The following is a 27,894-nucleotide window of genomic DNA, read 5'->3' on the forward strand; positions in this document are numbered from 1 at the left end:
TATTTCACTTCATATAATGTTATCAAGATCCCACCATTTTGCTGTAAATGATCCGATGTCATCATTTCTTATGGCTGAGTAGTATTCCATAGTGTATATGTACCACATCTTCTTTATCTAGTCATCTATTGATGGGCTTTTTGGTTGTTTCCATGTCCTGGCCACTGTGAACAATGCTGCAATGAACATGGGGCTGCATGTGTCTTTACGTATCAATGTTTCTGAGTTTTGGAAGTATATACCCAGTAGAGGGATTGCTGGGTCATAAGGTAGTTCTATTATCAGGTTTTTGAGGAACCACCATACTTTCTTCCATAATGGTTGTACTACTTTACATTCCCACCAACAGTGGATGAGGGTAGAGTGACGTTTCTTCTGAGAACATTGTGTTGGACCACTCAGGCCCGCAGACCCTGTCCCCCCTCTGAACATCTGTTAGTTTGCTTGAGTATAATATTTGTTATGCCTTTCCATTCTCCCTGGCTGGATGGTAGGCTGCCTGAGGTCAGGAAGTTCATCAAACAGTTTGCTCCCCGCAGCACAGTATTTGGGGCGTAGCTGGGGTGTTTGAGGATTTAGGTTGTGCCTTGAGCTGTATTCCCAGACAGCAGGGGCCTGTCGCCTAAGGCTGGGCAGTGGGGATGCCCCTCCTGTCACGTCAGCCCCTCAGAGGGAAGTGAACCCTGGCGCCGCTGAGGGGAGGGGGAAGCTGAGTCCTCCGTTTCCAGGGACCACACGGGAAAGCTCACCTGTTAACATGCCCATTGTATCCCTTCTCTTTGCCAGCTGAAAGGACAGAGTTGATGAACCCTCAATTGATGAGCCACTTTTTCTGATTGGTGGCCCTGGCTGAGCCCTGGGGGAGGCTCCTGGTCTACGCGGGCTTCCCTGGGGCCCACATCTGGCTCTGTAAGCCCAGGGAGATCGGGTCGGCTCAGGTTCCCTATGGTGGTAGAATTGCTGTTTAGTGAATCTCAAGACCCCACCAGAACTCAGAATTTCAGGGGATTCGGTCAGTGCACACAGCTTAGGGCGATATACATGACAGCGAGCCCTTCTGGGCAGCCAAAGGGACGAGCTCCTCCGTTGGTGCCCCAACAACTTCAGCCTGAATGGATTCACGTTGGACTGAACGAGCGGAGGCAGTGTCGGCGGCCGTAGGTGCTCCGCACGAGCTGTTGTTTCTCATGACTGAGGGACACCAGCAGGGGTGAGCTCACCTGCTTCCTGGCATCAGAAGAGCAACATCTGTGCATCTCTCCTTGCATTTCCAGAGGAGTCGTTTTAGAGGGTATAGCATCACCCAAGGTTTGGGACTAAGGGAATGAGCTCTATTCCAAGCACTGTCACCCGCTTTCTGTGTCACTTTGGTAGGAGGTGGGTGGAGGGAGAATTCTGCTGGGATTGGCTGTCCCCCAAGGAGTTTATGCCTCCCTCACAGGGATGCTGGAGGGTCAGGTCAGTAGCACCTGTCTTTAAAGATGTGAGGTTTGCTTAATACTTAATTTTTAAAGAAGAATAACAACAGCCCATATAACCTACTTCCCTGGTTTGATTTGTATGGCCCATTTTTTTCAAAGTTATTCTATCAGAGGGATTTCATTTATAAAGTCCCTTACTGCTGAGCTGGTGTGCCCCGGTTAGGACCCCTGTGTGTCGACATTGCAGAAATGAGATTGGTACCCCCTGGACCTGTGCAGATGGGTATGATTCTGGGCCGACGAGAGAGAGAGCCTGCGCAGGTCAGATGTGTTTCTAGAGGATCTGTTGTTGATAGAGTGCTTGGAGGAAACAAAGTCATTCAAGACACAATCTCTGTCCTCAAAGAATGTCCAGCCCAGCCAACAATGTCATAACACTTCTAGGAGCTGCATATACATTATCAGCCTTCTGAGTGTGTAGACTGTCATGACTGCTGTTACCAATGACTCTTTATGGATGCTCTGTGAGATAGCAATTCAATCAGACCCTGGAGATATGGCAGGTTCCGTCCAGATTACTGTAATTCAGCAAGTACCACAATAAAGTGAGTCATAATCTTTTTGCTGCTGGAGGGTCTTGCTTTCCGTTTGTAAAAAGCACAGCACCTGTGAAGTGCATAGAAGCAAATTGGAATAACGCAAGGGATGCCTGTACTCTGAGATTGGGGTCCCTGCAAGTCAACTCTGCACCGGAGACTTGCGTGCTGAGTGTATATTGGGGTGTGCTTTCTGGAAAGTCCCTTGAGGAAGAGAGGAAGCTAGAGAAGCTGACCCACCCCTAGCAGAGCCCCCTCATAGGTTCAAGAGCAATCCCAGTGAGGAGTGAGGCTGTGGGCTGCCAGAGGCACCTGTTCCCAGCCGCTGGGGGGATGGGTGTGCCCTCCAGGGGGGAGGAGCTAGCGCACAGGACATCCACTTACCCAGTGCTGTCTGCCTGCGGTACTTAGGCTGCGTTCTTTTTCTTTTTTTAAGTGTATAATGTTAAAGATTTGTTTTAAAGTTTCTTTAAAAACATGAGGTTTTAAAAAAAGTAAATTAGTAAGTACTTATAAAACTAACTGTAAAAAAAAAAGTGAAGCCCTTTTCTAGATTAGAGTGTAATCCTGAAATAATTAGATTAATAATAGTTCTGTAACTCATGTCAATGTAAGAAATGTCCAAACCTTGAAGAATTTTTTTATGAGCTCATTTGAGCCAAATGACGATAAGTGCCAGGAAACAAAATCTCATCTGATTGAGGAAATGCTCTAGAAAATGGCAGTTTCAGCACTTACTTTATACAACAGAAACAAAGGGGAAGTTGTAAGGGGGTTACATGAAATCCGTTGGTGAGAGATTAGAGAGGCGGGCGAAGGTCATTGTTATCTGGCTCTTCCCCCTACCATCTCTACATGCTGTCAGTGTTGTTTACTCTCCTGTACCCACCTCTGTGAAAGAAGAATGTGTCCACACATTTTATTTCTTATCCGGTTCCAGGGATTTCTCCACTTCACTTTCTCCCACCTGCACTATTTCTCTCCCATATGTCGTAGAGATGAGGCCGTTGATGGGTAGCAAAGCTAAGTCACTTACCTAAGGTTGCCCAGCTAATGCATGGTGGGCAGAGGGTGGGCCGGGCAGTTACCTCTCAGACTACATGTCTCACTTTATCTTCACAGCGTTGCTCTGTGGCAGGGTTTTCATTCCCATTGTACAGACGGAGAAACTGAGGCACCGCGAGGTTATTTGTCCAAGGTCACCGAAGAAATAAGAGGCCAGGCCATTGTTTTCCCATTACATTATACTAACCTGTCTGGTGAGAGACACCCAGCTCGGGCTGGAACAGGAATCGCAGCCCCTGGGTGACTTACGGACTACCAGTTCTCTCCCTCTCCGTTATCATGAACAGACTCACATCCTTGTTGTGGGCAAAGGTTTTCGAAGTCAGGCAGATACAGGTTTAAATCCTAGCTCTGTTTGACTCTTTGTATGCAACTTGACATCTCTGAGCTCAGTTTCCTCATCCATAAAATGGGGTGATAATGATATCTTCATTGGCTCATCATGAGAACAAAAATAAATCAAGATATGAGAAATCTCTCATTCCTTCTCCCCCACAATGCTCCTCCCCCCTAAAAAGGGGGTCCAAGGCTGCACAGGGTTTTCTGAGGGCAAATACCCAGAACAGCGCGATGGTTCATTGATCCCCCCCATTTCCTCATTTGCTTTCTTCTCTCATGCTGAGAGAAAGAGAGTAAGACGAAGTCTTCCAGGCAATTTGCTGAGAATTCCAACACTGGCCTGTTAGTCTAATCATAACACAGTTCTTCTTGGAAACAAACATAGCAACAGCAATTATATCTTACTTTTAATGTCTAATTGGCTGTAAACTCGCCTTTACTAAGTTATTTCTATCAACTGCGTGGAACGCTGTGTGTTGGCTTCTCTTGGTGTCCTTCTGTGGCCCCATCTTCCTTTATTAGAGAAGAAGCCAATTAGAGGTGTTGGCCTTGTGGGTGCCCTGGAAGCGCCAGCCCTCCCCAGTGACGGCCTGTGACAATATTGTGAGCCGTCTGCTCATTATCCTCCTCTCCCCCCAGAGTCTCTGGCCTTGAATCTTCCTTGGGTTCTGCTCTGATTCTCCTTCCCCATGTGGTCTCCTCTCCTGGCTTCTGCAGTGGTCCTTCCCTCCTCTGCTTCCAACCCTGCTCTTCAGTGAGCCGTCCCCCTTCCTCTTAGGCCACTCATCCCCTCTCCCAGTAAGTCCCACGGGGCAGCGAGCCATCCCGCCATGCTGTGTTTTGGTGTGAGCGGGGTGCAAAGGAATGAACCCAGGTGCCTGCCTATTGGGACTGAAAACGCTCATTTGCCCGGATGGTCTTCCAGGAGCCCAGCTTGGGGCCAGCGCCCATGCAGGGAGCTTCTCCTTTAACTTTCCTCACTGTGTTTTTCCAGTTCACTGAAGCTTAAATTCTTCTAGAGGGCCAGGCCTCAGCGTGGGTGTGTCTGTGCCTGGTCATCCTGGGGAGGGGACAGGAGGAAGGCTGGACCTGTTGCTATGGCAGCACCCAGCTGAGATCGTGAACACATTTTATTCCCAGGAGATTTCAGGGTGAATCAGTCTCACCCACTCCCCGTCTCCCTCTCCATCTCTCCCCACCTCTCTGCACATCCTTCTGTCATCTTTCCTCCTCCCCACTCAATCTCGGGCTTTCTCCTTCCTCAAATCTCGCTTGATTTTTCTGGATACATCAGCACAGCAACTCAGGCTACCCCTGGCGATGTCTTTTGTTTCCTTAGCCCAGTAGTTCTCATACTTTAGCAGGCAACGCCTGAAAGGCTTCTTAAAACACGGACTGCTGAGTGCTGACCTTCATCCCTGGTGTTCTGATCTGAAGGTCAACAGCGTTGGGACCCAAGACCTTCTGGTGCTGATGCAGTAGGACCAAGGCTCACCCTTTGAGAACCACTGTTCTAGGCTATGTTCACCCAATTTAAACTAGTTATAGCTGGAATATTCCTTTATGTTTTGATTCTAAGTGATGTGACTGGTTTTGTGGAAGAGCCACACTCAAGGGGCCAAAGAGCTGCATGTGGCTCGCGAGCTGCAGTTTGCCGACCAAGGGACTAGCCCATTCATCCATTGATACAGCAGTGCTTATTGAGCTCCTGGTCAGAGCATGTGGCAGGTACTTGCTCTACAAAGAAACACACATTCCCGTTCTCCAAGAGTTCACAGATTTGTACAGGGGACAAATAAGTAATTATTATATGGTGCGATAAATATTGCAATAACCTGAAAATAATATAAAGTTTAGTAGTGGGCACCAGTCTCCTAGCACAAGGGAAATAAAATATTTAGATGAGGTGAATAGAAATAATAATGATGCAGTCATACTCCCCCCTGTTTTTAAGGGTTAAGTAAGAGGAACTAAGCTTATCCTATGGAAATAACAATATTCACACCTAATGTTTGTGGCACATTTATGATGTTCCAGTCACTGTACCGTTATAGAGAACACTGGTGAGTGCAGGGGGCAGACTGTGACTGTGGGGCTTGTCCTGTCCCTTACGACCTGTACAACCTCAGTGAGGTTACTCAGCCACTCTGGGCCTCAGTTTCCTCATCAGAGAAAAGTCCTCTGCTTCGGAGGATTCTTTTCTTCTTTCCTTCCTTTTTTCCTTCTTTCCTTCTTTTCTCCCTTCTTTCCTTTCTCCCTGCCTTCTTTTCTTTCTTCTTCCCTTTCTTCTTCCCTCCCTTCTTTCCTCCCTCCTTTCCTCCCTCCCTCCCTCCCTTCCTTCTTCCTTCCTTCTGAAATTAAGTTTAATGGGGTGACATTGGTCAATAAGAACATTGAACATGCTAATATAGGCAAATGCACATAGTAATTGCTCCAAAAAAATGTTGGCTCTTGTTATCCATGTTTTGTGACCTCCTGCTGAATATCAGAGTGTTGGCCTAGGTAGAAGAATTCAGACTCTCATATTGGGGTTTAGCCAAGAGAATGGTTTGGGCTGGGTCTGGACATGGGGATTTAGAGGATCTCAGTGCAGGCCTAAAAGTCCCCGGGGGCACCGGTCAGCTGAAGTGGCCCTTGCTGGGCCATTAGGGAGTGAGCTAATCCAGGTGGGTTAGAGAGCCTTGAATGGCCAGGATTTTGACAATGCAATGATGATGATGATGATGCTGCTGCTGATGATGATGCTGATGTTTATTTTGGAGAGGATGAGGGGGGATTTTTTTTTTTTTAGGATTGAGGATTAAAAGCATTCCCAGCAGAGAGAAGGTTTATGAGGGTAGAATGCTCAGGCTGGGAGCTAGGGAGTTCAAACTTAGCTTTGGCATCGAGAATCAGGGTCACCTTCCCTGTGAGAGAGCCTGCCCAGCTGCCATATGGCTGGTGCTGTCAGCATTACCTGGGTGCTTCCTAGCAGTGCCACCAGGCAGAGAGGCTGTGCTTCTGCTGCTTCCCCAGAGGGACCCCCCTCCCATTAGGCCCCACCCCCACCCCTTAGAGACTGGGATCAGGGAATATTCCCCTACTTTGTCTGGGACCCTACACTGCCCATCTGTGTGTTGAGTGTGGCGTCTGTATTTTCTGCCACCGGGGACCCAGCCTTACAGCTGAGCCTGTAGCCAGTTGAGATGGCAGAACATACCAGTCTTGTTTTAATCCTTTCCTGGGCTCGTCAGAGATCAGAGTGATAGTGCCTGTCTTCTTCCGGAGAGGCTTGGAGGATGAAGTCTTTTGTGGTAGTTTACACCTGGGAAGGGTTATTAAGTGATAATGGCTGATAACCCTCTCTAATCATCCACTGATTCTTCCCTCTTAGTGATGAAAAAACCCTTTAGACATTTAATTAACTCTTTGAGAAATCCTTTTTCTCATCACCTTTTATTTTCTTTCTGCTTGCCTTAGATTTAATCAGAGACATACATTCATATTATTATTTATTCATTCAACAAACACTGAGCACCTACAGAAAGCTAAGTTGGGTTCTAAGGCAGATATATAAACAAATAAGACTTCTAGAGGGGTGTCAAGACATTGTAGAGGGTGACATTCAAGCAAGCAGTGATCATGGTGCAAAGTTAAGAGGTGTAGTAGCATTCAGGACAGGGACATGAGAGCGACAGACTCTGGGAAGGTTTCCTGGCTAGCAGAACAGCTAATCAGGGTCCGCCTGCAGGCTTTTCAGGTGGAAAAGGTAGAGAAGGTATCACAGGCAGTGGGGACAACATGAGCAGAGGTGCAGAGATATGAAAGAACGTGGCATTGGATGGAATTACAAGAAGTGGAGTGTGACTGTGTGAGCTGGTTCACAAGGAGGCAGGGGCTGTGGGCTGAGCTAGAGGGTTAGGCTGGGGTCAGTCTTGGAAGGAGACTTGGCAGGGGCAGCTACAGGAGGGTTTTAAGCAGAGGGGAAACAGGGAGGATAGGTTGGATAGAAATGACAATTTTCCTCTGCTCTGAAGACTGAAGCCAGCTATGACTGAAAATCACTTGTCCCACTTTACAGGATCACCCTGGCAACAGAGTGGCTGTTGCACTACTAGCCAGGAAACTTGCTGTGACTGTCTTTCAGCCTATCAGACATCCAGGGCAGAGAAGATATTAAAGTGTAAACATCAAAGGCGTTGAAACAGTATAACGTTTGGACAGGATTACCATATGAGATTGGACAGAAATTATTTCCTCTGCTGGCATGGCTGTTGTAAACACAGTCAGTCCTCTGTATCTGTGGGTTTGCACCTGCGGATTCAACCAACCTCGAATTGAAAAGCTTCCAGGAGAGAAAAACAAAAAACAAAAAAACAAAGATTCAAAAAGCAAAACTTGAATGTCACCTGCTGAGCACTACACTGGATCCACGTGAATGGAGTGATGTGTAGTCATACCCTGCTGTAGCCTATGTGCAGATACAGGTTACATGCAAATACTACGCCACTGTATATAAGGGGCTTGAGTGTCTGAGGATTTTGGTATCCACAGGATGAGTCCTGGAACCAACCCCGGCTCCCAGATATCGAGGGTTGACTGTGCCTGCATTCACAGCTCTGTTCTCAAATACGTTCCAAGTTAAAACATTGTTTCTATCCCCCCCCACCCCACCCCCGCCCCCATAAGAAGGGCATCACAAGGTCATATCTTATGAAGAAGTCAAACATGAGTTTAAATTTTGTGTCTACACTATACTGACTGTGGGACCTTGGGCAAGTTTCCCTTTCCTCTCTGAGCTTGGATTTTGTTGTTTAATATGTAAACTTACAATTGCATCTCTCTTGTACATGGTTGTGGAGGTTAGAGTTCATGCATATTATGCACCTGGTTTGATGTCCAGCATAGATAAGTGCTTAATAAGTGGAAGCCATGCCTATTTTTCTTCCTCAGGTACACTGGAACCTTAGGGTATAAGTCACAGGACAATATTTAGATAAAGATATTGTCATCGGGTTCTCTTAGTACTTCCAGAAACAAGTGGAACTGGGTTTCTGTTGGAGCTGTCATCTAACAGTTCATATGTATTTTCTTGCTAGTCACCTGTCATCACTGACCTCCGTACCTTCCACCCTAATACACAGCAAAGAAAGTTGTGCAAAGAGTGGGGAAAGCTGAAAAGAATTCTTTCCAATGGTTCCCAGACTGGAGAAACAATGATTATTATTGCTTTATTCTCTGTATTCGATTTCAACCTCGTTATACTCCCAAACCAATGGGAATGCTCAGTTGGAATGAGTTTTGTGCATCTTACGGGAAAGAGGAAGGGCCAAGGTAAATTTCTAGCAGCAGAATAAACAAAATGGGAGACATCAAGAGATATAAGGGAAGCAAAGGGTTTGGGGAAGTGGTCGAATCAGAACCTGAGCGTCAGAGTTCCGGAGAGAGGAGAAGCAGAGTGAGGAATGTGGGTCTGAGTGGGAAGCACCTCACATCTGTTGTCTGATGTAGGCACCTACCCAGGCGAGGAGTTCCCTCCTTGGTGTCCCCAACAGATGGTCATCTGGCACAGCGATTCTCATTCTTTTTCACGTTGTGGCACACATGGAAAATAACACTTGTCTAACACTGGGGTAAATAGGCAGGACAGCTCACAAGTGGAGGTGGTCAGCCTGGGGACTCTATGCCAGGCTCTGCCCGCAGCCACTGCGGGCAAGTGGAGCAGTGTCTCGGGCACACCTGTAGCCCTGCGTGCTTTGAGAAACTCTGATCCCGCGGGACCAGAGTGGAGAGGCTCCCCCAACATACACTCAGGTGCTCAGGTGGCAGATAGGCAGGTAGGACGGGGTACTTCATTATCCCCATCTATACTGATGCAGACTTACTGAGCATGCTGTCCCAAGATCTGTCCTGGATTCTTAAGGCACAAAGTCTTAAAAGCCATGGTCTCCTGTTTTCAAACCATTCGGAATAAGAGTGTGTCCTATGGCCACAAAAAAAGAAAAAGAAAAAAAGAAAGAAAAAGAAACCCACTGGCCTGGGGCTTCCTCAGGTGTGGGTGGAGTGAACAGAGAAATAAAAGATGCAGTTCTGTGTTTGAGAAAATTCCACCTTAATGGGAAGGTAGGACCAATATGTGAAAGAGACAAAAGACATATAAAGAAGGGAAATAAGAACAAATAAAAACCCTAGTGCAGCCCTTAATGTTATGTTTTCTATTATAGGTATTTATACTCGTGATTTTGTCATCTTAACCGATACAAAGGCCCATGAGTGTTGTTTTTCTTTCTTATTCATCTTGTGTAGAGTGTACACTCAAAGTTTTGAAGGAATATGTTTGTTACTATAGGGTGAGCCTCAGTGCTGGGAGTTCTGCAGTGAAGTGGAGTACTGTGCTTAGAGGAAGCCTTGTAGAGGGGTGTTTTCCAGTCTGAGAGTACTTGTGGTTTGGTGGGGGGAGGGGCTAGGAGAGGGAAGAAGGAAGAGCTCATGGGGAATGAACAAATCCAAACAGATATTTAGGCCACTATTCAGGTTCTTCATGACCTGCTCCCCCTGGTCTTGCCTTACTCATTTCTGCTAACAGCAAGTCTTTGTGGTCTCATTATTCCCAGCCCTTTCCCTCTCGTTGGATTCTCTTCCTCTCTTGACTGGGCAAACTCTGTCCTCCTACTTCAAGTCCAGGTGAAGGTACAACCCAGGAAGCTTTCTGTGACACCCCTAGCCTTCTGCCTTTTTTCCTTAAATCGGATAGCAGGGTTCACAGCTCTGAGCTCCACACTCTGAACCTTTAGAAGTGAGAGAATTCATTAGAGATTAGAAAGGACTACAAATTGATGTAGCTTCCAAATGAGATCATGAGGCTAGACTAATTAGATACATAAACAACCAGAGGGGACAATTTGCTACTCAGTCTAAGTATGGAAGAGTGGTATGGGATAGAAGGGCTGTGCAGAGTCGACTGGAGGCCAGAAGTCCTGCAAGCTGGTTCCGTTTCTGAAGTCAACTGGTGGAGTATCTTCCAGCAGTCACTTGCTTTTGATCCTTGGTTCTTCATCCACAAAATGAAGGGTTTGTGGAAGATGCTGTGATTCCTTCTAGCTCTATAATCTGCAAGATGAGGAAAATTAGAGTACTCATATTAGACTGAATGGAAAATAGTGATTAGTTAGCTGGAGAGGACAGGGACCAAGAGAAAAGCAGTAGATGATGGCAATTGGAAGGATTGGTCCTTGGGGACCATGGCATAGAGTGGAGTACCCGTTAGGAACTGGTTGAAGATTTGTTGTCCTAGTATCATCAGCAGTTTTTCTAGAACACAACAAACCCTGTACAAAGCTCTCCCAGTGTAGAGCGTCTGTCTGCCTTATGTATGTACCGTCTGTCCCTGGATCTCAGAGGAAGGGTCTTCTGAGACTCTTCTCAATTGTCATTCTTTGAGCTCTTTCTGGTGCCTGTCTTGAAAGAGGAAGTCAAGTCTCTCATTGGTAAGCCCTGTAGAACATGTAGGATGCATCCTTGTTAATTTCCTCTTTCAGTTATCTACTTTGGGCAACCTGCATATGGTGGTGTCAGAGCAACATACTCGCCTTTTCCCAAAACAAAGCAGCATCTCAGCCTGGATGGCTCACTGTAGGTCAGCTGTCCTGGCTTCCCAGTGACTGCAGCTGAAGGGCAGGAGGACCTGGTCTTTGATTGTTTTTCTAATATATTTTGTTCTCTATAACCATAAAATCAAATGAACAAAAAACAGTTCCTACGCAAAAGTTGAAAAATACAGAAAAGGGCCCTGGCCGGTTGGCTCAGCGGTAGAGCATCGGCCTGGCTTGCGGGGGACCCGGGTTCGATTCCTGGCCAGGGCACATAGGAGAAGCGCCCATTTGCTTCTCCACCCCCCCCCTTCCTCTCTGTCTCTCTCTTCCCCTCCCGCAGCCGAGGCTCCATTGGAGCAGAGATGGCCCGGGCGCTGGGGATGGCTCCTTGGCCTCTGCCCCAGGCCTAGAGTGGCTCTGGTCACGGCAGAGCGACGCCCCGGAGGGGCAGAGCATCGCCCCCTGGTGGGCACAGCATCGCCCCTGGTGGGCGTGCCAGGTGGATCCCGGTTGGGCGCATGCGGGAGTCTGTCTGACTGTCTCTCCCCGTTTCCAGCTTCGGAAAAATGCAAAAAAAAATAAAATAAAATAAAAAAATAAAAAATAAAAAAAAAAAAAGAAAAATACAGAAAAGAATGAAAAGATATTTTGACCCTGGCCAAGTAGTTCCAGTGGTTACAGCATTGTCCTGATATGCCAAGATTGTGGGTTCTATCCCCGGTCAGGGCACATACAAGAATCAACCAATGAATGCATAAATGGGTGGAACAGCAAATGTTTCTCTCTGTGTGTCTCGTCAATCAATAAAAGGTTTTAAATTTTTAATCAAAAGATATTTTAAAAGATCACTTATTTCTACTCCCCCCCCCCCCAGTTATCATCACTGTTAACATTTTTTACTATTTTGACTAACAAAGGATTTTCTCTTGAGTTCACAAGACCCTGAACTATATAAACAAACTACTCAATTTTATTTGGGAAAAACTTGAAACCTTTCAGTACTGAAAAATTTAAATAAACAAGAGAGAACAGGCTATCGAGCCTGTATGTAACCCAAACTCAACTTCAGCAGTTATAGGACCTTTTAAAGGCTTTCTTGTCTCCATGCTGGGTTTCTGGGCTGGAGCTCAGAAAGGGAGGTAACGGGATAAACATTACATAATGAGGCTTGGAGATTTTAGTATTGAACTGTAGAGATTCTGAGCACAGCAGGGCCTGAGTCGTGTGAGTTCTGAGGCATTGGCTCTGCAGACACGGTCATGGCAGCCTTCCTGGTCGCTGTGGCCCTGCTCACCCTCTCCCAGCTTGAGACTTACTCTTGAGTCATCTTGCCAGGAGTGTGGATAGGTCTTTACTGCAATCTGTACCCAGCGCCAGTGGTGGTCACTGCCCCCATCCAGGAGGGCACAGAGCTTGCGACTGAGGCCGAACCTAGCTCCTAGCCTGGTCTCGTTGGCATCAGACCGCTGCCTGGGGACAAGGGCAGAGCGCCGTTTTCCTCTGCTCTCCTCTTTGCCAGACGGGCTCTGCTCTGTTTCCCACCAGAAAGAGAAGGGGGAGAGTAACTGCCTATTGGAGATGGTATTGGCATCTCCCACAGGGGCTTTTGCATCTGGACAAAGGCACTGATGCACCGTCGGTGACCATCACTGACAGCTAGGCAAGTGGGAGAAGGTAGCTGCTGGCCATCAAGTCCGGGGGCTTGGAGCTGCCGGAAGGACTGGGGAGCCTTGGTTCCTGATGGCTTAGACCCGGCCCCTGGCGGGGCTTGTCTGTGTGGGGAGACTTAGCATGTGCACTAGATGTGCTCAGGGATCTGAGACAGGACTAGCTGCTTTGCCTCCAGGACTCACAGGTTCAGTGCCTTGCTGCGCGGCGGCAGGAGGCTGTGTTCCACTATGTTCTCACTCTTCCCACCGGCTCCCTCGCCCTCTTGCTTGCTGGGGGGCTGGGAAGAAAGCTCTCATTTTCTGGCCGCTGGATCCTAGTGTCGGGCTTTCCTGTTTTTCTTCTTTCCTGGAAGCTGGTAATTGCATGAGGAGGATTGCCTTTTTTTTTTTTTTTTTTTTTTTTTTAATTTTTCTGAAGTTGGAAATGGGGAGGCAGTCAGACAGACTCCCGCATGCACCCGACTGGGATCCACTCGGCACGCCCACCAGGGGGCGATGCTCTGCCCATCTGGGACATTGATCTGGTGCAACCAGAGCCATTCTAGCACCTGAGGCAGAGGCCATGGAGCCATCCTCAGCGCCTGGGCCAACTTTGCTCCAATGGAGCCTTGGCTGCAGGAGGGGAAAAGAGAGACAGAGAGGAAGGAGAAGGGGAGGGGTGGAGAAGCAGTTGGGCGCTTCTCCTGTGTGCCCTGGCCAGGAATCGAACCCAGGACTCCTGCACGCCAGGCCGACGCTCTACCACTGAGCCAACCAGCCAGGGCCGAGGATTGCTTTTAAGAGAGCCTAGACTAAACGATACAGGGAGAGGGCAGTGTTCTCAAGAAGCTAACCCATTGTGGTTCTAGACTGGCCCAGGTCTGCTCCAGGTCACTTTTCTTGGTTGGGCCTCAGTTTCCTGTTCTATCAAGAGGTGGATTCTATAGTGTGTTCTGATAAACTTCCAAGATCACGGCTAGACTTCCTGGGATGCTGGAAGCTAGGTTGGACGCTCCATGGGCCTTCAATTGCCCGATGTAAGGTACACTGTACTCAGTGCCCCCTTCTTAAAATGTGGGCGTGGTCAGAGGAGTTCAAGTGGCTCTATCCTTGGAAACATCATCCAGCCATGTGATTCAGGGGCCAGGTATTGGCTATTTTGAAGGTTGTTCAACCCCTTATGAGAAGGGTATAACACCTTAAGTCAGATTTCTAATAAATTGACTCGGAGGCAGAGTTTTGTGGTAGTGATTTAGAGAGGGACTGCTCTCAGAAGAAACTTGTAAGGATACAAAGGAAGCAAGATGGGTCAGGGGAAGATGCTAAACAAGGTTGAATTTTAAAAGTTGTAGCCTCAGCCTGATCCCACTGGTAACTCCATTGTGTGGATTGTACCACGAAGGGTGTCCCACTCAGAGGCAAAGAGGCTGGGCCAGGAATAGCCCCACATCAGTTAGTTACTGGGGACAGGTCACCCTACCACCCCATAGGTTGGCACAAACTCACAGGCGAGGCAGGGGCAGACTTTTGATAATGTGCAGGTGTGAGTCCTTAGCAGCTAATACCCATAGCTAACACTCACACCTGCCGGTAGAGGGGGCCTGAGGGGGCAGCCCAGGATCTGCCACATCCAGGCTAGTGAGCGCTGAACAGGGAGGGGCAGGAAGGAGGTGAGAAAGGGCTATTCTGAATGTGAGTTCTGAGCAAAGAGGGAACGTGGGTGGCTCAGCATACGCAGGGAGATATCCAGTGTCATTTCCTGGCTAGGCCAACCTAAGTCAGGATAATGTTCCATTTATGGGGGTTAGATGGTACCTCGGAAGGGCCATGCGGGCACCCTCGGGGCATGTGGTTCGGTATAGCATCCATGTAGGAGTCTGGGGACCACCGTTGCAAGTGGCAGGGGATCATTCCCAGAGGGCCTCCCCCCCCAATTCTTCTATGTCCCCCAGGTTTTAGTGCTTCTTAAACTTAACCTTTTCCTCCTCTTCCTTTCACCTCCACATAAACTTTTTCTGTCCTCTTACCTCAGCCAAGGTAGTTTCTTAGTGTTTCATATGATTCTTTCCTCTGAAAGCTTCAGCAAGTCCTTTCCTGACCACCGGATGTGCTCAGACGCACCTGCACATTTGCATTGACCACGCTTCAGTTATGCAGACTCCTGTGCTCTTGTTTTTAATGTGGACCTCTCCACTATAGTGTTTCACACGGGCCACAGCCTGACTGTTTTGCTCACTTATCTCCAACACCGAGAGGAGTGTCAGCCACACACTGCGTGGTCCACAAATTTGTTGAACACAGTATGACATTCAGCTCTGAGACATGGACTCCCAAGTCCTTTGGGGTGAGGAAGGAGCTGTCACACTGGGTGCAGGGATGAAGTGGGGGCCACGGGGAAGCCAGTCAGCTGGTTAAGTGCCAGATACCCCGGTGGCTTGCTCGTGGAGGAGGTGTCAGGCAGGGGACTCTGTCTTCAGCCTCTGTGCTGCTCCTTCCCACTTCTCGCCCTCTCTGAGTTTCCTCTCTCTGCGTGGGTGTCAGCAGAGGCCTGGCACAGGCACTTTTGGTGAGATGAATGGCCGGGCCTTTGGGCAGCCTGGGGCAGCTGCTGCACCCACTCCTGGACCTGAGCTTGGTTGGTAATTCCAAAGATCTCTCTCTGCATGGAGCCTGGTAGCCAGCGGTCCTCAGCTAGAAGCTGTGTTTGTGTGCCCCATCCCCGCCCTAGGGCACTGGAGCACGGGGGTGTTGCTGCTGGCATCCAGTAGGCAGAGGCCAGGGACGCTGCTTCTGTACCACCCAGGACAGCCCCCATGAGGATAGCCCCCAGCCCCGGAGGAGAAAACCGGCTCCAGTCAGTCCAGGGCTCACCAGCAGTGCTGCCTTCAGTCTGGGGACCAGGTGTAGCCCAGAAACCCTCATTAAAAAACAAACAAACACCCTGGGATCAGTATCCTAATTCCAGTCCTGACTCAGTCAGCCTCCCCGGCTGTGAAAGGCAAGTTCACGTGTTTCCCATGGAGCCCAGTGGGACCTTCAGGGACACCTGTTTCCAAGGCTGGAGTTTGGCCCTGTTGATACAGCCTCAGGCCAGGAGAACCTGGGACCCTTTCTTCTTGCTGTCTCTATCTCTGTCTTTCTCTCCACTGTGCTCCCCCTCCCCCACCTTCCCCAGCCCCCCGAGATTAATGCGATAATTGCCATGTGTGCCTGTTTACGCAGGAAGTGAGTGCCCTCTCCACCCCCAATCAGGCAGATTCCCACAGAACACAAGCCCACGGTGTCAGGGCTGGGGCCCGCTGAGCACTCCTGTGCAGGTGGGCTGCCACCCCCGACTGCTTTCTCTACATCTGTCATCACCCCTGTCATGCATAGCGTACGTGTGCATGTGTGTGTCGCCCAGGCGATCAGCAGGTGAGAAAGAGGGGGAGCAGCCAGCCTGCCTGTCTAGGGGCTTGGCTGGCTCATGTGGGCAGGGAATCGGCATCTCAGATTAAGAGGACATTGGCCCTAAAGAATAGCAGGCTGCTGTAATGCCTGACACACAGCCGGTGTTCCCAGGATGGTGGGAAGAAAGGGGCTGTCTTTGCAGGGAGGGGCCTGGTTTGCACTCCATGCTTCATAGTAGAGATCAGGGCAGGGAAAGTTTCACTGTGAGCCTCTCCTAGGGCCAGAATCCAGTGGGACATGTTTGGAAAGCTGTGGGCCTCCTTCTTTGGAACCTTGCTCAGAGACCTTAGCACGGCGTCCCCTGTTTCTGAAGGGAGTCGCTAGGGAAAATAAGGGATGATGGTCCTCCACACAGAGGGTCGCAGCAGGGGGTACAGTAGAGAAAGCAGGGGAGGGAGAAATTCTCCCTGTCACCCAGAAAGCCCTTATGTCTTCCACCTCCCTTGTGACATGGACATACATGCTCCAAGAGAGGAGTCACAACTCCCGCTGAACTGTCAACTTTAGGCTTGGTGTCCCTGACTCCCACCTCACAAGGGACCAGGGCACTTGCTCCCTTGGGAGTTGTCAATTATGTTCTTATTTAATCTGACACTTTAGGAGTCATCTCTCCTACAACGGACAGTTTCAAGGTTTTAATTAATGACAAACAAGAAGGAGATTGAAGCTGTCATTAGCATCAGAAAGAACCTTGGCATTTTTGGGGGAAGGAAGTGCTTAGTCCTCTGCTTGCCCCATCCTGCTGAGGCATGTGGTCTTGTCCTAGTGGACTGGATGTGTTACTGACCCTTTGACAGGTAGGTGAGGCTACCTGGGGAGGAAGGATGGAAGGGAGAGAAGAAAGATGTAGAGAGGGGGTGGTGAGTCTATTAAAAGGTTTGTGAATAATCTCTGGGCTGTCAAGCTGCTTTCTCCAGAAGAACCTTTTAAAGTGTCAGTCATCTTTAACAACAACCCTCCCAACCCCCACCCAGGGCAGAGTGCCTCCTGGTGCTGCCTCCTCCCACATTTTCTCCCTCTTCCCAGCCTCCTCTTTTGTTCATCCAACAGGCCCCAGTGCCATAGAGGATGGCCTCTTTTTTTTTTTTTTTTAATCAATTCACACAGAGCTTCATGGGTATAGAGGGTGATATCAGAATGATTTTTGGGGGAGGATATATTTCCAACATGAGAATCATCTTATTCAGATTGTGGTTGTTTATTGATCAATTGAGCTGCTGTGTTTGCCACTTTGTTAGGTATTAGGCACAGAAACGAGTTAAGGTTCTTGGCTTAAGGTGGGTTGCAGCAAAACCAAGACATTCTCACAAAACTGTGAATAAGAAGATTGCTGTTCATCGTTGGTACTTTTGGGAGAATCGGACCCCACACTCTGGGGCAGTGAGGGGAGTCATTCCTGCACTTCGCAGGCTCGATTTCCTGGTATGTTCACGCATTTTCTTTGAGAAAGGGGCTTTCATAATCAAGGAAGAGTAGAAAATGATGGAGTGAGCAAAGGTAACGTCCATTTAGTGTGGGTCTTCTCGCACATGAAAGGGAAGATCTCATTTGTGCCGCCCAAGTTGCAGAAGCCCGTTTCCCACAGAACACACGAACATCCCACTGAGAGCTAGCAACGAGAGCACCGTTGGGGGAGCGCTCTTCACACTACAACATCTCTGACACACGGTCACCTGACTGGAATGGCTTTAGCATTCGCCAAACTGTCGCTCAGTCCCTCCTGAGCCCAAAGGCACCTTAAAGGTCACAAATTATCGTCACTGACATCAGCTAGTGTTTATTGGCAGCTGAGGCCTGATCAGGGTGCTAGGAGCAGACTCGGTCCTTGCTGACAAAAAAGGCCAATGGGGGGCCTGGCTAAGCCAGTGGTTCTCAAAGTGTGTGCCAGGGTGCACTGGTGCACCCTATGGTATTCCAGAGAAATACAGTGTGTCCGTAAAGTCATGGTGCACTGTTGGTCATAGGAAAGCAACAAAAGATGATAGAAATGTGAAATCTGCACCAAGTAAAAGGAAAACCCTCCCAGTTTCTGTAGGATGATGTGGCAGCATGTGCACATGCGCAGATGATGACGTAACACCATGTATACAGCGGAGTAGCCCATGGCCATGCCAGTCGAGATGTGGACAGTACAGAGGAAAGTTCAGTGTGTTCTGTGGCTCGCTAAATTCGAATCCGTGACCAAAGTGCAACGTGAATATCAGCGAGTTTATAACGAAGCGCCACTACATAGGAATAACATTACTTGGTGGGATAAGCAGTTGAAGGAAACCGGCAGTTTGGTGGAGAAACCCCGTTCTGGTAGGCCATCAGTCAGTGACGAGTCTATAGAGGCTATACGGGATAGCTACCTAAGGAGCTCTAAAAAATCTGTGCGTGAGCCCACATCGAACTGCACTGAATAGGTATGAAACTGGGAGAGTTTTCCTTTTATTTGGTGTAGATTTCACATTTCTATCGTCTTTTGTTGCTTTCCTGTGACCGGTCAAAAGTGCACCATAACTTTACAGACACACTGTATGTGCCTATTGGGGACCAAAAAACCAACAGGGTTTTTGAAGTTTAGATTTTTGGGGGACAGAGGTGTGGGGAATTGGCTATAAACTGGCAATCTGCCCAACCCTCCACCTCACTTGCCTGATTAGGTTGCAAAAGGCTGTTAAGCTGTGGTGCTGGATTGTTTACACTACCCACCATGTTCCCTGGAAAGACTAGAGAGGCAAGTTTCTTCTATCCTTTGGTGTCAAGTTAAGATGATATGTATGGTGGGGGTTTTCTGCACTCAACACAATTAAGAGTAAAAGAGGAATTCTTCAATGTATTGATGAGGTAATGAAAGTTTGCCTTTCAAATATATGCCCAAACATTGAAGAAATCGCTAGGACACATCAGGCTCATGTTTCTCATAAACACAAGAATAAAAAAACTTAACACATTCATGCCGGGACCTGCCAAATTTACTAAATCTTACTAAGAATGTATCTATATATAAAAAAATAACTTTTTAAAAATTTTTAGCCCCTCTTTTTTACGAATTCTAAAAAGCATAACTCAAAAGATGTAACAAAAATTTTTTAATGTCAGAATAAATTTAATTTTGTCATATTTATTTTGTTTAATTACCATAAAAGCACGCTTGGAGTTTATATTTTTTCTTTAATATTTGACTTAATTATTATAACATATTTCTCAGAAATTTGTATATAGTGCGCCTACAATTATTTGTAGGATTTTAAATGTGCCTCATCTTTAAAAAGTTTTGAGAACCACTGGGCTAAGCCATAGAGTGACTGAAACTTGTCAATTTGAGCACCACTGGTGAATGTCTGAGCTAACTAGTTTACAAACTGTTGCACTCATAATCATGAGTAAAGACAGAGCTAGCTGTACTGGTATCATTCAGCCAATCCTGCAGTGCACAGGAGGGCCCATGTCTCAATTATCTCAGAGAAAAAGTTTTCTACGTCCACTCAAAGCCTTTGAGTCTTTTGGCATGTATCTGAATTAGAGGCAGTTTGTGCTGAGGGCTGGCTCACATTTTCCTTGCTTACATTTAACGGAGCAGACCTAGTGGACACAAAGAGTTAGATCCCATACCTTGAAATTAGCAGACCCCTGTCTTTGCCCTATCCAGTTCAGAAAGTTGTGTTTAACTTTTATTTTGTTACATTAGCAATCATATCTCTCTGAACAGTGTAGGGACAACACAAAAGACACAAGTTTGGTCTTTCGTGCCCCAAGAGGTTGCCCCAAAAGCTCTTTTTAATGGAAAAATCTGTCCAGGCTGCCCTAATTACCAGTGGGAGCCTATTGTCTATGGACTGACATGTTTGAATGGGAGGCAGAATGGAAGTGACATAACTTGGAAGAAAAACAAGGTAGACTGTCATTAGGTGTCCACAGAAAGCGTGAGTTCCATGAATCAAAATATGTTTGCCAAGTTTAGTGGAAGGTAAACCACAGGGACAAGAAACACTTTGCCATAGAAAGGCTGAGTTCATAGGCTTGTTTTACTAGATTAGTCTGTGAATTGGGGGTAAGCATTTGACTGGGATGCCTTTTTCTCCAGTGAATCAGGGATAAACCATCTTTCCATAGAGTTTCAATCAGGTATTAAAGGTTTTGTGTGTGTGTGTGGGGGGGGAGGTAAGATTTGAAAACCCTGCATGTGTAAAAGATGATTCAAGGAGACTATTTGGAAAGATCTGGGGTTGATATCATGGGAGAGTCAAGGTGAAGCTTTGTTGAGAGGCTCCAGAGGACTTTTCAAAATGCCCGGACCCTGTTTAAGGTCCTAGTAAGACTCCCCGCTAAGAGTTGCTTCTGTTGGCTAAGTCAGGTGGTATAATGCTCCCTCAGCCCCCACCATTCAAGAGCCTTACATCTAACTTGTGGTAGAAGAATCTAGAATATGGATAGTCATGCATTTTCAGGTGACTGTGCATTAACATTAGGAAGGGAGCAAGGGATCACTCTTCAAGTCTAGATTTATTCCTCATTCTGTCCAGAGCCTTGCTCGGCCAGGCCTGGGGCAGCTCGGTACTAGGGGGCTAGGATGGAAGAAAGCAAGCCAGAGGTCAGGTCAGGGGCTGCACAGGATGTGGATGACCCTAATTTCTCCCAAGCAATCCTGCCAAGGCCTTGGCCAGCATCAGTGGAACAGAATGATGGACACAGCCTGTCCGTCTTTTTGAGAATTTGTCCAATTTATTAGGATAGAACGCAAAAACTTAGAACCCCCATCATCAAACACTGCAAAACCAGTGACTATTCGCATGATCTTGGGAAAGTAGTTGACCTTTTTGCGTTCTGTTCTCTCATCTGTTAAGTGAGGGTGTTAGACTCTTCCAACTTAGGATGTTACAGGAGGCTGACGCAATGTCCTTCAGTACGCATATGGGAGAATGAGCTAACCACCAGCAGCACCAGGTTGGGAGGGGAACAAGGCAATGTTGAACTGGACTGCACTGTGCTTGTCACATCATCCTGAGTGGGAAGCTGCGAGAATGGAGGCCTTCAGCTGGCACGTGGTTTTGATGAATTATTAAGGAACCATTTTTCTTTCTTTCAGACCAATGATGCCTTAGGAGCCACCTGGAATTGGCTGTACTTCATCCCCCTCATCATCATTGGCTCCTTCTTTGTTCTCAACCTAGTCCTGGGAGTGCTTTCCGGGTAAGCCACGTGTTCCTTTTAACCTATTTCTAACCGTAAACCAATGCTTCTGACTCACAGCAGCTTGACTCATTGAAGCTGCATGTAGACGATATCTACTGAGCAGCCCCTCTGTGCCCAGCGGTGTTCCTGATGTGGGGAAGGCAGTAGTGAACTGTCTTTCTAATCATCTTTATTATTCTTAGGAAGTAAAAAATCTTGAGACTGAGTACAATGAGAGGTCACTTGACCACCCATCTTTTCATTTAGTCCCTCAGCAGTCATAGACCTTCTGTGTCACACTCTGTGCTGGTTGTTAGGGATATAACGTTGAATAAGATGTCGGCTCTACCCTCCAGAGATTCTTACTTTAGCGTGGGTTGGACATCAGATGCCATATTTGGGGTGTGGCTTAGTGTACATCAGTCAGCAAGTGCTCAGTGTCCAATGCCATGGGGCGCATTGGGAAGAGCACATGATGTGTAAGGCCCTATTCCTGCCTTTAAGGACCTTATGTTTTGAGGAGAGGACAACACAACTACTTAAAACAGAGAATGGGTGTTCTTTTACTGACTAATATGAGATACAGATAATTTATTTTGGGGAAGGGACAAATCTATATCCTCTGAAGTCATCAGAGGTGGTTTCTTGAAGTATTGGGATTTTGTTTGGAATATAAAATATATGTGTTACTAAGCAAGGGCTCACTGCCTTAGGCACATAGAAGCCAATACTATGGCATCAGCTTTTGAGAAAAACGAAAAAAACTTTTATTGCAAGGTTGACTGGGAAGGAGACTGAGGCAAGGCCCTACTCTGTCTCCCACTCAGAGGTTTGGGGCAAGATACAAGGGGTTTCAGTACCGGATCTCCCTGGATAGTGGATGCTTCTCTTCTGAAAGAGTTCAGGCATTCAGGTTCTGGTCATGTCCTGGTCGTGTCCTGGTCTTTGGTTCTATAGTGGGGAGCAATTAAGGGCCCACAAGTGTTTGTTGTATGTGGTGTATCCAAGGTTTAAACTTTCATTCTGGGTTTTGTTAGAAACAGGATAGGACCAGTTTGGGTTGGATCTGTGGTTATGTATGTAATAAGATAAAATAGAAAACATAGGCATAAACATTCCAGGAAGTGGAGCGCCACAACATAACCGAAGATAAAGAGAGGGGACTTGTCATGGGGAGTGAAGTTACTCCAACCACGTTTAATCAGAGCGGGAATCTCACTTTGGGAAATGAAAGGCATATAATGAGAGGGCTAAAGCAGGGGTCGATTTTAGAGAGTCTTACATTTTCCTAAGCAAAATTGAACTTCCTTGTCTGAGTGACATAAGTTCTTCAAGTGAAAATTTATAAGGTGATGGTAGAGTTTAAACATGGAAGGTTGAACCAACTTGGAATCTCTTGTAACTAACATAGGAAGTAAATTTTAAGATGGGCACGGTGATAGAAAGAACAGAAGAAATGACAACAGATGAGAGATTTCAGCAAAATTTTTGAGGGTAGAGAACAAATGGTCACTGACCTGGTGGTGGAAAAGCTGAGATTTAATTGTCTTGGGTGGAGAATGCCAATAAAAACAAAGCAACATGTGTGTCCGTCAGAACCTCACAGAGCCTGAGTAAGGCTTGAGAATTAGAGGCACCAGGTATGTCTGGTCTGGGTGGTGGTAAAAATAAGAGCATTGGTGAAAAGTCCTTGTAAAGAACACTCGGCAGCCCTCTTCCCACACAGTGCTGACAGGTGTTTGCCACCCAGCCTTTGCCCAGACAAAGTCAGAAGTCTTACCACTCCCTGTGGAGGCTGAATGGGAGAAGCTGGGAAAGGAATAGCAGGTGTGTGTGTGTGGGGGCATTAATATGCTGTGGTGGGAACAGAAGGGTTAAGTGGAAACCCCCAGACCGCATTTCAGCACTCCCAGCCCACTGCTACTGTATCTCTCAGAAATGGCACCATCTGGCAGGAGCTCGTAGCGTCGGTGGGGAGTTCACTTCCTCTGTAGGAAAACTATTAAGCTTAAGAGAAAAGATCTATGTATACTGATGAATGAGGGTGACCAGAGAAAGGGTTCCCACCCATTACCTTCAGTGGGGCTCACGGTATCCATGTCCTGTGTCTGCCAAAACAAATCATCATATGCAGGTGGCTTAAAACTGTGAGAGAAATGAATTCTGTCATGGTTCTGGAGGCTGGAGGTCCAAACTCTAGTAGGACTCTACTCCCTCTGAGGACTGTAGGGGAGCATTTCTTTCCTTCCTCTTATGGCCTCTGCTAGCTGCAGGCGTTCCTTGGCTTGTGGCTGTGTCACTCCTGTCTCTGCCCCTGTGGTCACATTGCCTCCTCTCTTCTGACTACCTCTCTTATGAGGACACTTACTGGATTATCCAGGATGACTTCTTCATCTCATGATTCTTGATTATATCTGCAAAGGCCCTTTTTCTAAATCAGGTATCAGTTATAGATTCCAAGAATTACTGTTTTAGGGTTTTTTTTTGGTAGGGGTGGGGGGTACCTTTTAACACAAACACACAATACCCACCATTCTACAAGCCCCAACCATGCACACAGTTTCTAATAAGCTTTTTGTGCCTTGCTTTTAAATATGAACACACAGTTAGATATCATTATACTTCGAAGAAAATGTCTAACACAAAGGCCAAAAACAAAATAAATGAAAAAAGGAGCCTGAGGAAATAGAAACAATGCAGAGAGCAGAAGATAACTTTTAAAAGATAAAATTGGTATCAGCAGACATAGATGAGAAATAACTTCATCCACAAAATAACAGACTGCTATGAAGAGAAGACATTTAACAGTTAAGAGTTCTTGGACATTACTGTAAAATGAATTAATGTAAAAATGTGTTATAAAAATTAAAAGATAATAAATGATTGGAATATAAAATTGATGAAATTGTAGAAAAAATAGAACAAAAATAAGATAACCAACCCTGGCCCACGATTGGTTAGAATTTTGTCTTGAAGTGCAGAAGTTGCCTGTTTGATCCTTGGTCAGGGCACATACAGGAACAATTCTAGGTTCCTGTGTGTGTCTCTCTCTTTCTCTCTCCCTCCCTCCACTCTTCTCTCCCTTCCTCTCTCTTCCTGTCTTTCTAATGTCAAAAAAATTTAAAAATAAGATAATCAGAGGATAGGTCAAGCATTCAACTAATAAGGGTTACATAAAATGCAAAAGAAGAAATTAACAAAGAAAAATATCCCAAACGTTCCCAGCACCAGTAAACTGACATTACCAGGTTACAGGACTCGTTAAGACATGTGCAAGAATACTCTTTCCAACATTGTTTTTTGCTGCTGGGGAGTCGGAGGCAACCTCCGTATCCATGACTGGGAGAGTAGATGGGAAAACCACTGGATGCATCCCATGATGTAGTCTGCAGTTACCACGTTCACATGGAAACATAGAATATCATAAAAACAGAATTTATAGAAAATAAGAAGGAAACTGTGTGATATATCATTTATATAAATAAAAATACATGCACACAATACAGTTTGTAAAAATTCATCTAAATAAAAAGTAGACATTGACTATGTTGTTAGTGGTAGTTTGTGTGGCAGGAAGATGGGAAGTGGGTATGGAGATAAAAGGGAACGATGTATAATGAAAATGTCCCCTGAGCCCTCAGCATGACCAATGCCAAGAGACCCCAGAAGATGAAACATTGTGAAGTTTCAGAGCATCTGGGTGAAGAGAATATTCTAAAAACTTCTGGTGACTGAGAGGGGGGTGGATTTTACCCACAAAGAATTATGAATTAGGGTGTCTTTGGGTTTCTAAATGACATAAAAAGTTAGAAAACAATAGAGAAGTGCCTAAAACTTTCTGAAGGAAAAAAAAATCCCAGTTTAGAAGTCTATACCCAGCCCAAATAGCAATTATTTGTGAGGCTAGAAGAGCAATATTTTGAGATACACTCTTTCTGAAGAAGTTTCTAGAGAATGTGAGTTACTAAAAAGAAGGAAGTAACTGATGAAAGAGAAGGACATAATACTCATGGAAACAAGGGATGTAATAGAGGAGAGGATTTAATTTAATCCCCAGGATGATGAGGATTGAAGCTATCAGAGGCCAAGAGAGAAGCAGGTTCAGATATTAGTAGGATGACAGAGGGCTTAAAAAAATCTGTTTAGAAAAAATATAAAGCTAATATATCCCCTGATGATTATTATATTCAAAAAAAGTTGAATGGTTTTTTTCAAACTATATACATATGAATATATGTGCGTGGATGTACACACACATGTATTTGTGTATATATATATACACCCCCTGATCTAAGCATTAATTCCACAAAATGCAAACGTGTTACCACTAAAGAAGCAGAAGCATAGTAAGCCCTTGATACAGATAGGATGTCAGCCACATTTACATGGTCAAACTGCATTCCCAGATAGCTTCCACGGTGCTGTCATCTCCTTGAGAGGATGGGGGAGGGGAAAAGAATGTCAAGGATTAAAATCTTAGATTCCACAGTGAGGAATTCTTTAAGTAATATCTAAAATTGAAAGATCAAGAAATAGCAGTTGTATAGGTGTAATATTTAGAAAATTAGAAGTGAATACCAGAAGAAACAGGTAAAAAAGAATTGTCAGTGCTTTTCTCCGGGGAGTTAGATTCAGAGATTGGAAAGGTGGGGGGTGAGGCTCTGAGCTGCTATTCTTTTTATTACCAGTCTTTTAAAAGTATTTGAATTTAAAACTTAACATGCATTACTTTGAGAAAATAGAATTTAAATTTGAAAGTAAAAATTGCACAGTCAGAAAGGTGTTGGACTGGAGGCATATATAAGATCATTGGTCCGGCATCTGTGGGGAAGGGATTGGCATGAGCAGAGACCAGATTCAGTAGAGGATGAAGGTAGAAACAACCACAGTTGTCCAACTCGGTGGGCTAAGAGCCTGTGGTGACTTAGGAAATGATTGTGAAGAAAAAACAGGAGATAGGGTGAAGGAGTTTTCAATAGTGTGTATCTGGAGTTGAGAGTTGTAAGATGTCATGGAATTTCTTTTGTATTTACTCATTCATGACACATTTATTGACATCCTTCACACCCAAGCACTGCTCTAGATAATTCTCTCCACATAACTGCCAGGAACTCAAATGCTCCCCTCAGTGACTGCTTACAGCTGGGGCCTGACCATAGTCTTTCTTCTTGTATTTCTACTGAGGGGTCGAGGGTAGGGCTCTCTGGTTAGTGTGAGCTTACCTGATGTTCTTGATCATTACTCATTCTTAGTTTAGAAACTCAAGTCAGATCCTTAGTATCGGAAGAGCGAGAAAGGAGGTGCTATGCTAAAACGTTGTTGGTGTTCAGATAAGACTCCAGTATGGGTTCAAGTTCACAGGGCGGGAAGTGGGACAGAGCACCGCCCTACAAGACAGTTCCTGTGTCTGAGAATATCCACACTGGTGGACTCTCTGCTTTGGAATGGCATTTTTAAAATCTCCTACATCCTTCTCCAAATGGGAAGAGAGGCACGTTGGGTGAGACAGCCGTCAGTCACGGAGGAGAGCCTAACTCTGCCTCTCATTAGCCTTGTGCATTTGGACAAGTGCCTCTGAGCCTGCTTCCTTCCCTCTGAGACAGGGCCGCAGTTCTCTCTGTAAGCAGAGGCCTTGGTTTTCTGCACATGTTAGGTCTGGGTGGCTATCACGTTTGGTTCAAACCAGTCATGAGGCCATCAGCTCCTCTCGGACAGGGAGGCAGCCCCTTCGGGTTGCAAGAGGAAACAGAACTGAAGTGACATTTGCCTCCTTAGCAGTTCTAGGGGAGCCTAGGAAGTGACAACAGCAGCTGGCAACAGCTGGTGTGAATGCATTCTGACATTTAGAGGAGTGTTGACAGTAGGGGACTGAGTTATTCCCATCCAGGTTTCTTTGTCACATTCTGGTACTCAGCACACACGGGGTGGGGTTTTCACCAGCGTCTGCAGACAGCTCCACAGCTGGTTCTGTGTGCAGAAATGGGCAGGCCTTGGGCTCTGCTCCCGCTCGGTAGGACTTCACACGCCTCAGGATGGGATGTGGGCTTTCTCCTCCGAGTGAGGGCATGGTTGGGAGTTGCACTTGAGAGCCAGGGACAAGCTCTGAAGGCTTTGTCTCCAGTGGGCATGTTCCCAGTGAGCTGCAGGCAGTTTGGATGTTATGTGCCAACAATTTCATAAAGCAGAGAGCAGGCAGTGGAAGGAGGTACCCCTGTATCGAGCAAGGGACAAGAAGAGTCCAGGTGACAGGGGTTGCTGGTGGCCATGGCCCACGGGTACCATGTGTGACAATGGTAGCGGCATAGTGCCAGGGCCACAGGTGTTAGTAGAAGGAAGGCCACAAGGTGTGTTTGTCGGCTTTGGTGTATTTAAAGAGGAAGTGTGTATAGAGGCATTGCAGCATTCTTACATGTCTTGGAAGAAATGGGATTTGATGGAAACCATTAGCTTTGTCTTGAGGAGAAGCAGAGCTTCCTGTCTCTGTGGAAACAGACCAGGACTGCAAGCACGTCCTGGAGTCGGTCAGGTGCTGCAGGGAAGAAGGCTCACACAGACAGAAGTGACCCCCCACGGTCCCACCACCTCTACCCACTGCTCCCATGCTTCTGGAGAGAAGGAGGTAGGCTTGGGGAACGTTTGCATTGTC

General features: G+C 46.6%; 1 protein-coding gene across 2 annotated transcripts in view; it reads left to right on the forward strand.

The window, feature by feature from the left end:
- The window catches only part of CACNA1E (calcium voltage-gated channel subunit alpha1 E), a 360,811-nt gene that overhangs the window by 203,008 nt on the left and 129,909 nt on the right, over positions 1–27,894 (forward strand). For both annotated transcript variants that reach the window (XM_066261292.1, XM_066261291.1), the window contains one exon: positions 21,163–21,266. In XM_066261292.1, coding sequence (XP_066117389.1) covers positions 21,163–21,266 — 104 coding nt within the window. The remainder of the gene's footprint in view (positions 1–21,162; positions 21,267–27,894) is intronic.

The sequence above is a fragment of the Saccopteryx bilineata genome, chromosome 2 (genome assembly GCF_036850765.1).
Source record: "Saccopteryx bilineata isolate mSacBil1 chromosome 2, mSacBil1_pri_phased_curated, whole genome shotgun sequence".
NCBI classification, from domain to species: Eukaryota; Metazoa; Chordata; class Mammalia; order Chiroptera; family Emballonuridae; genus Saccopteryx; species Saccopteryx bilineata.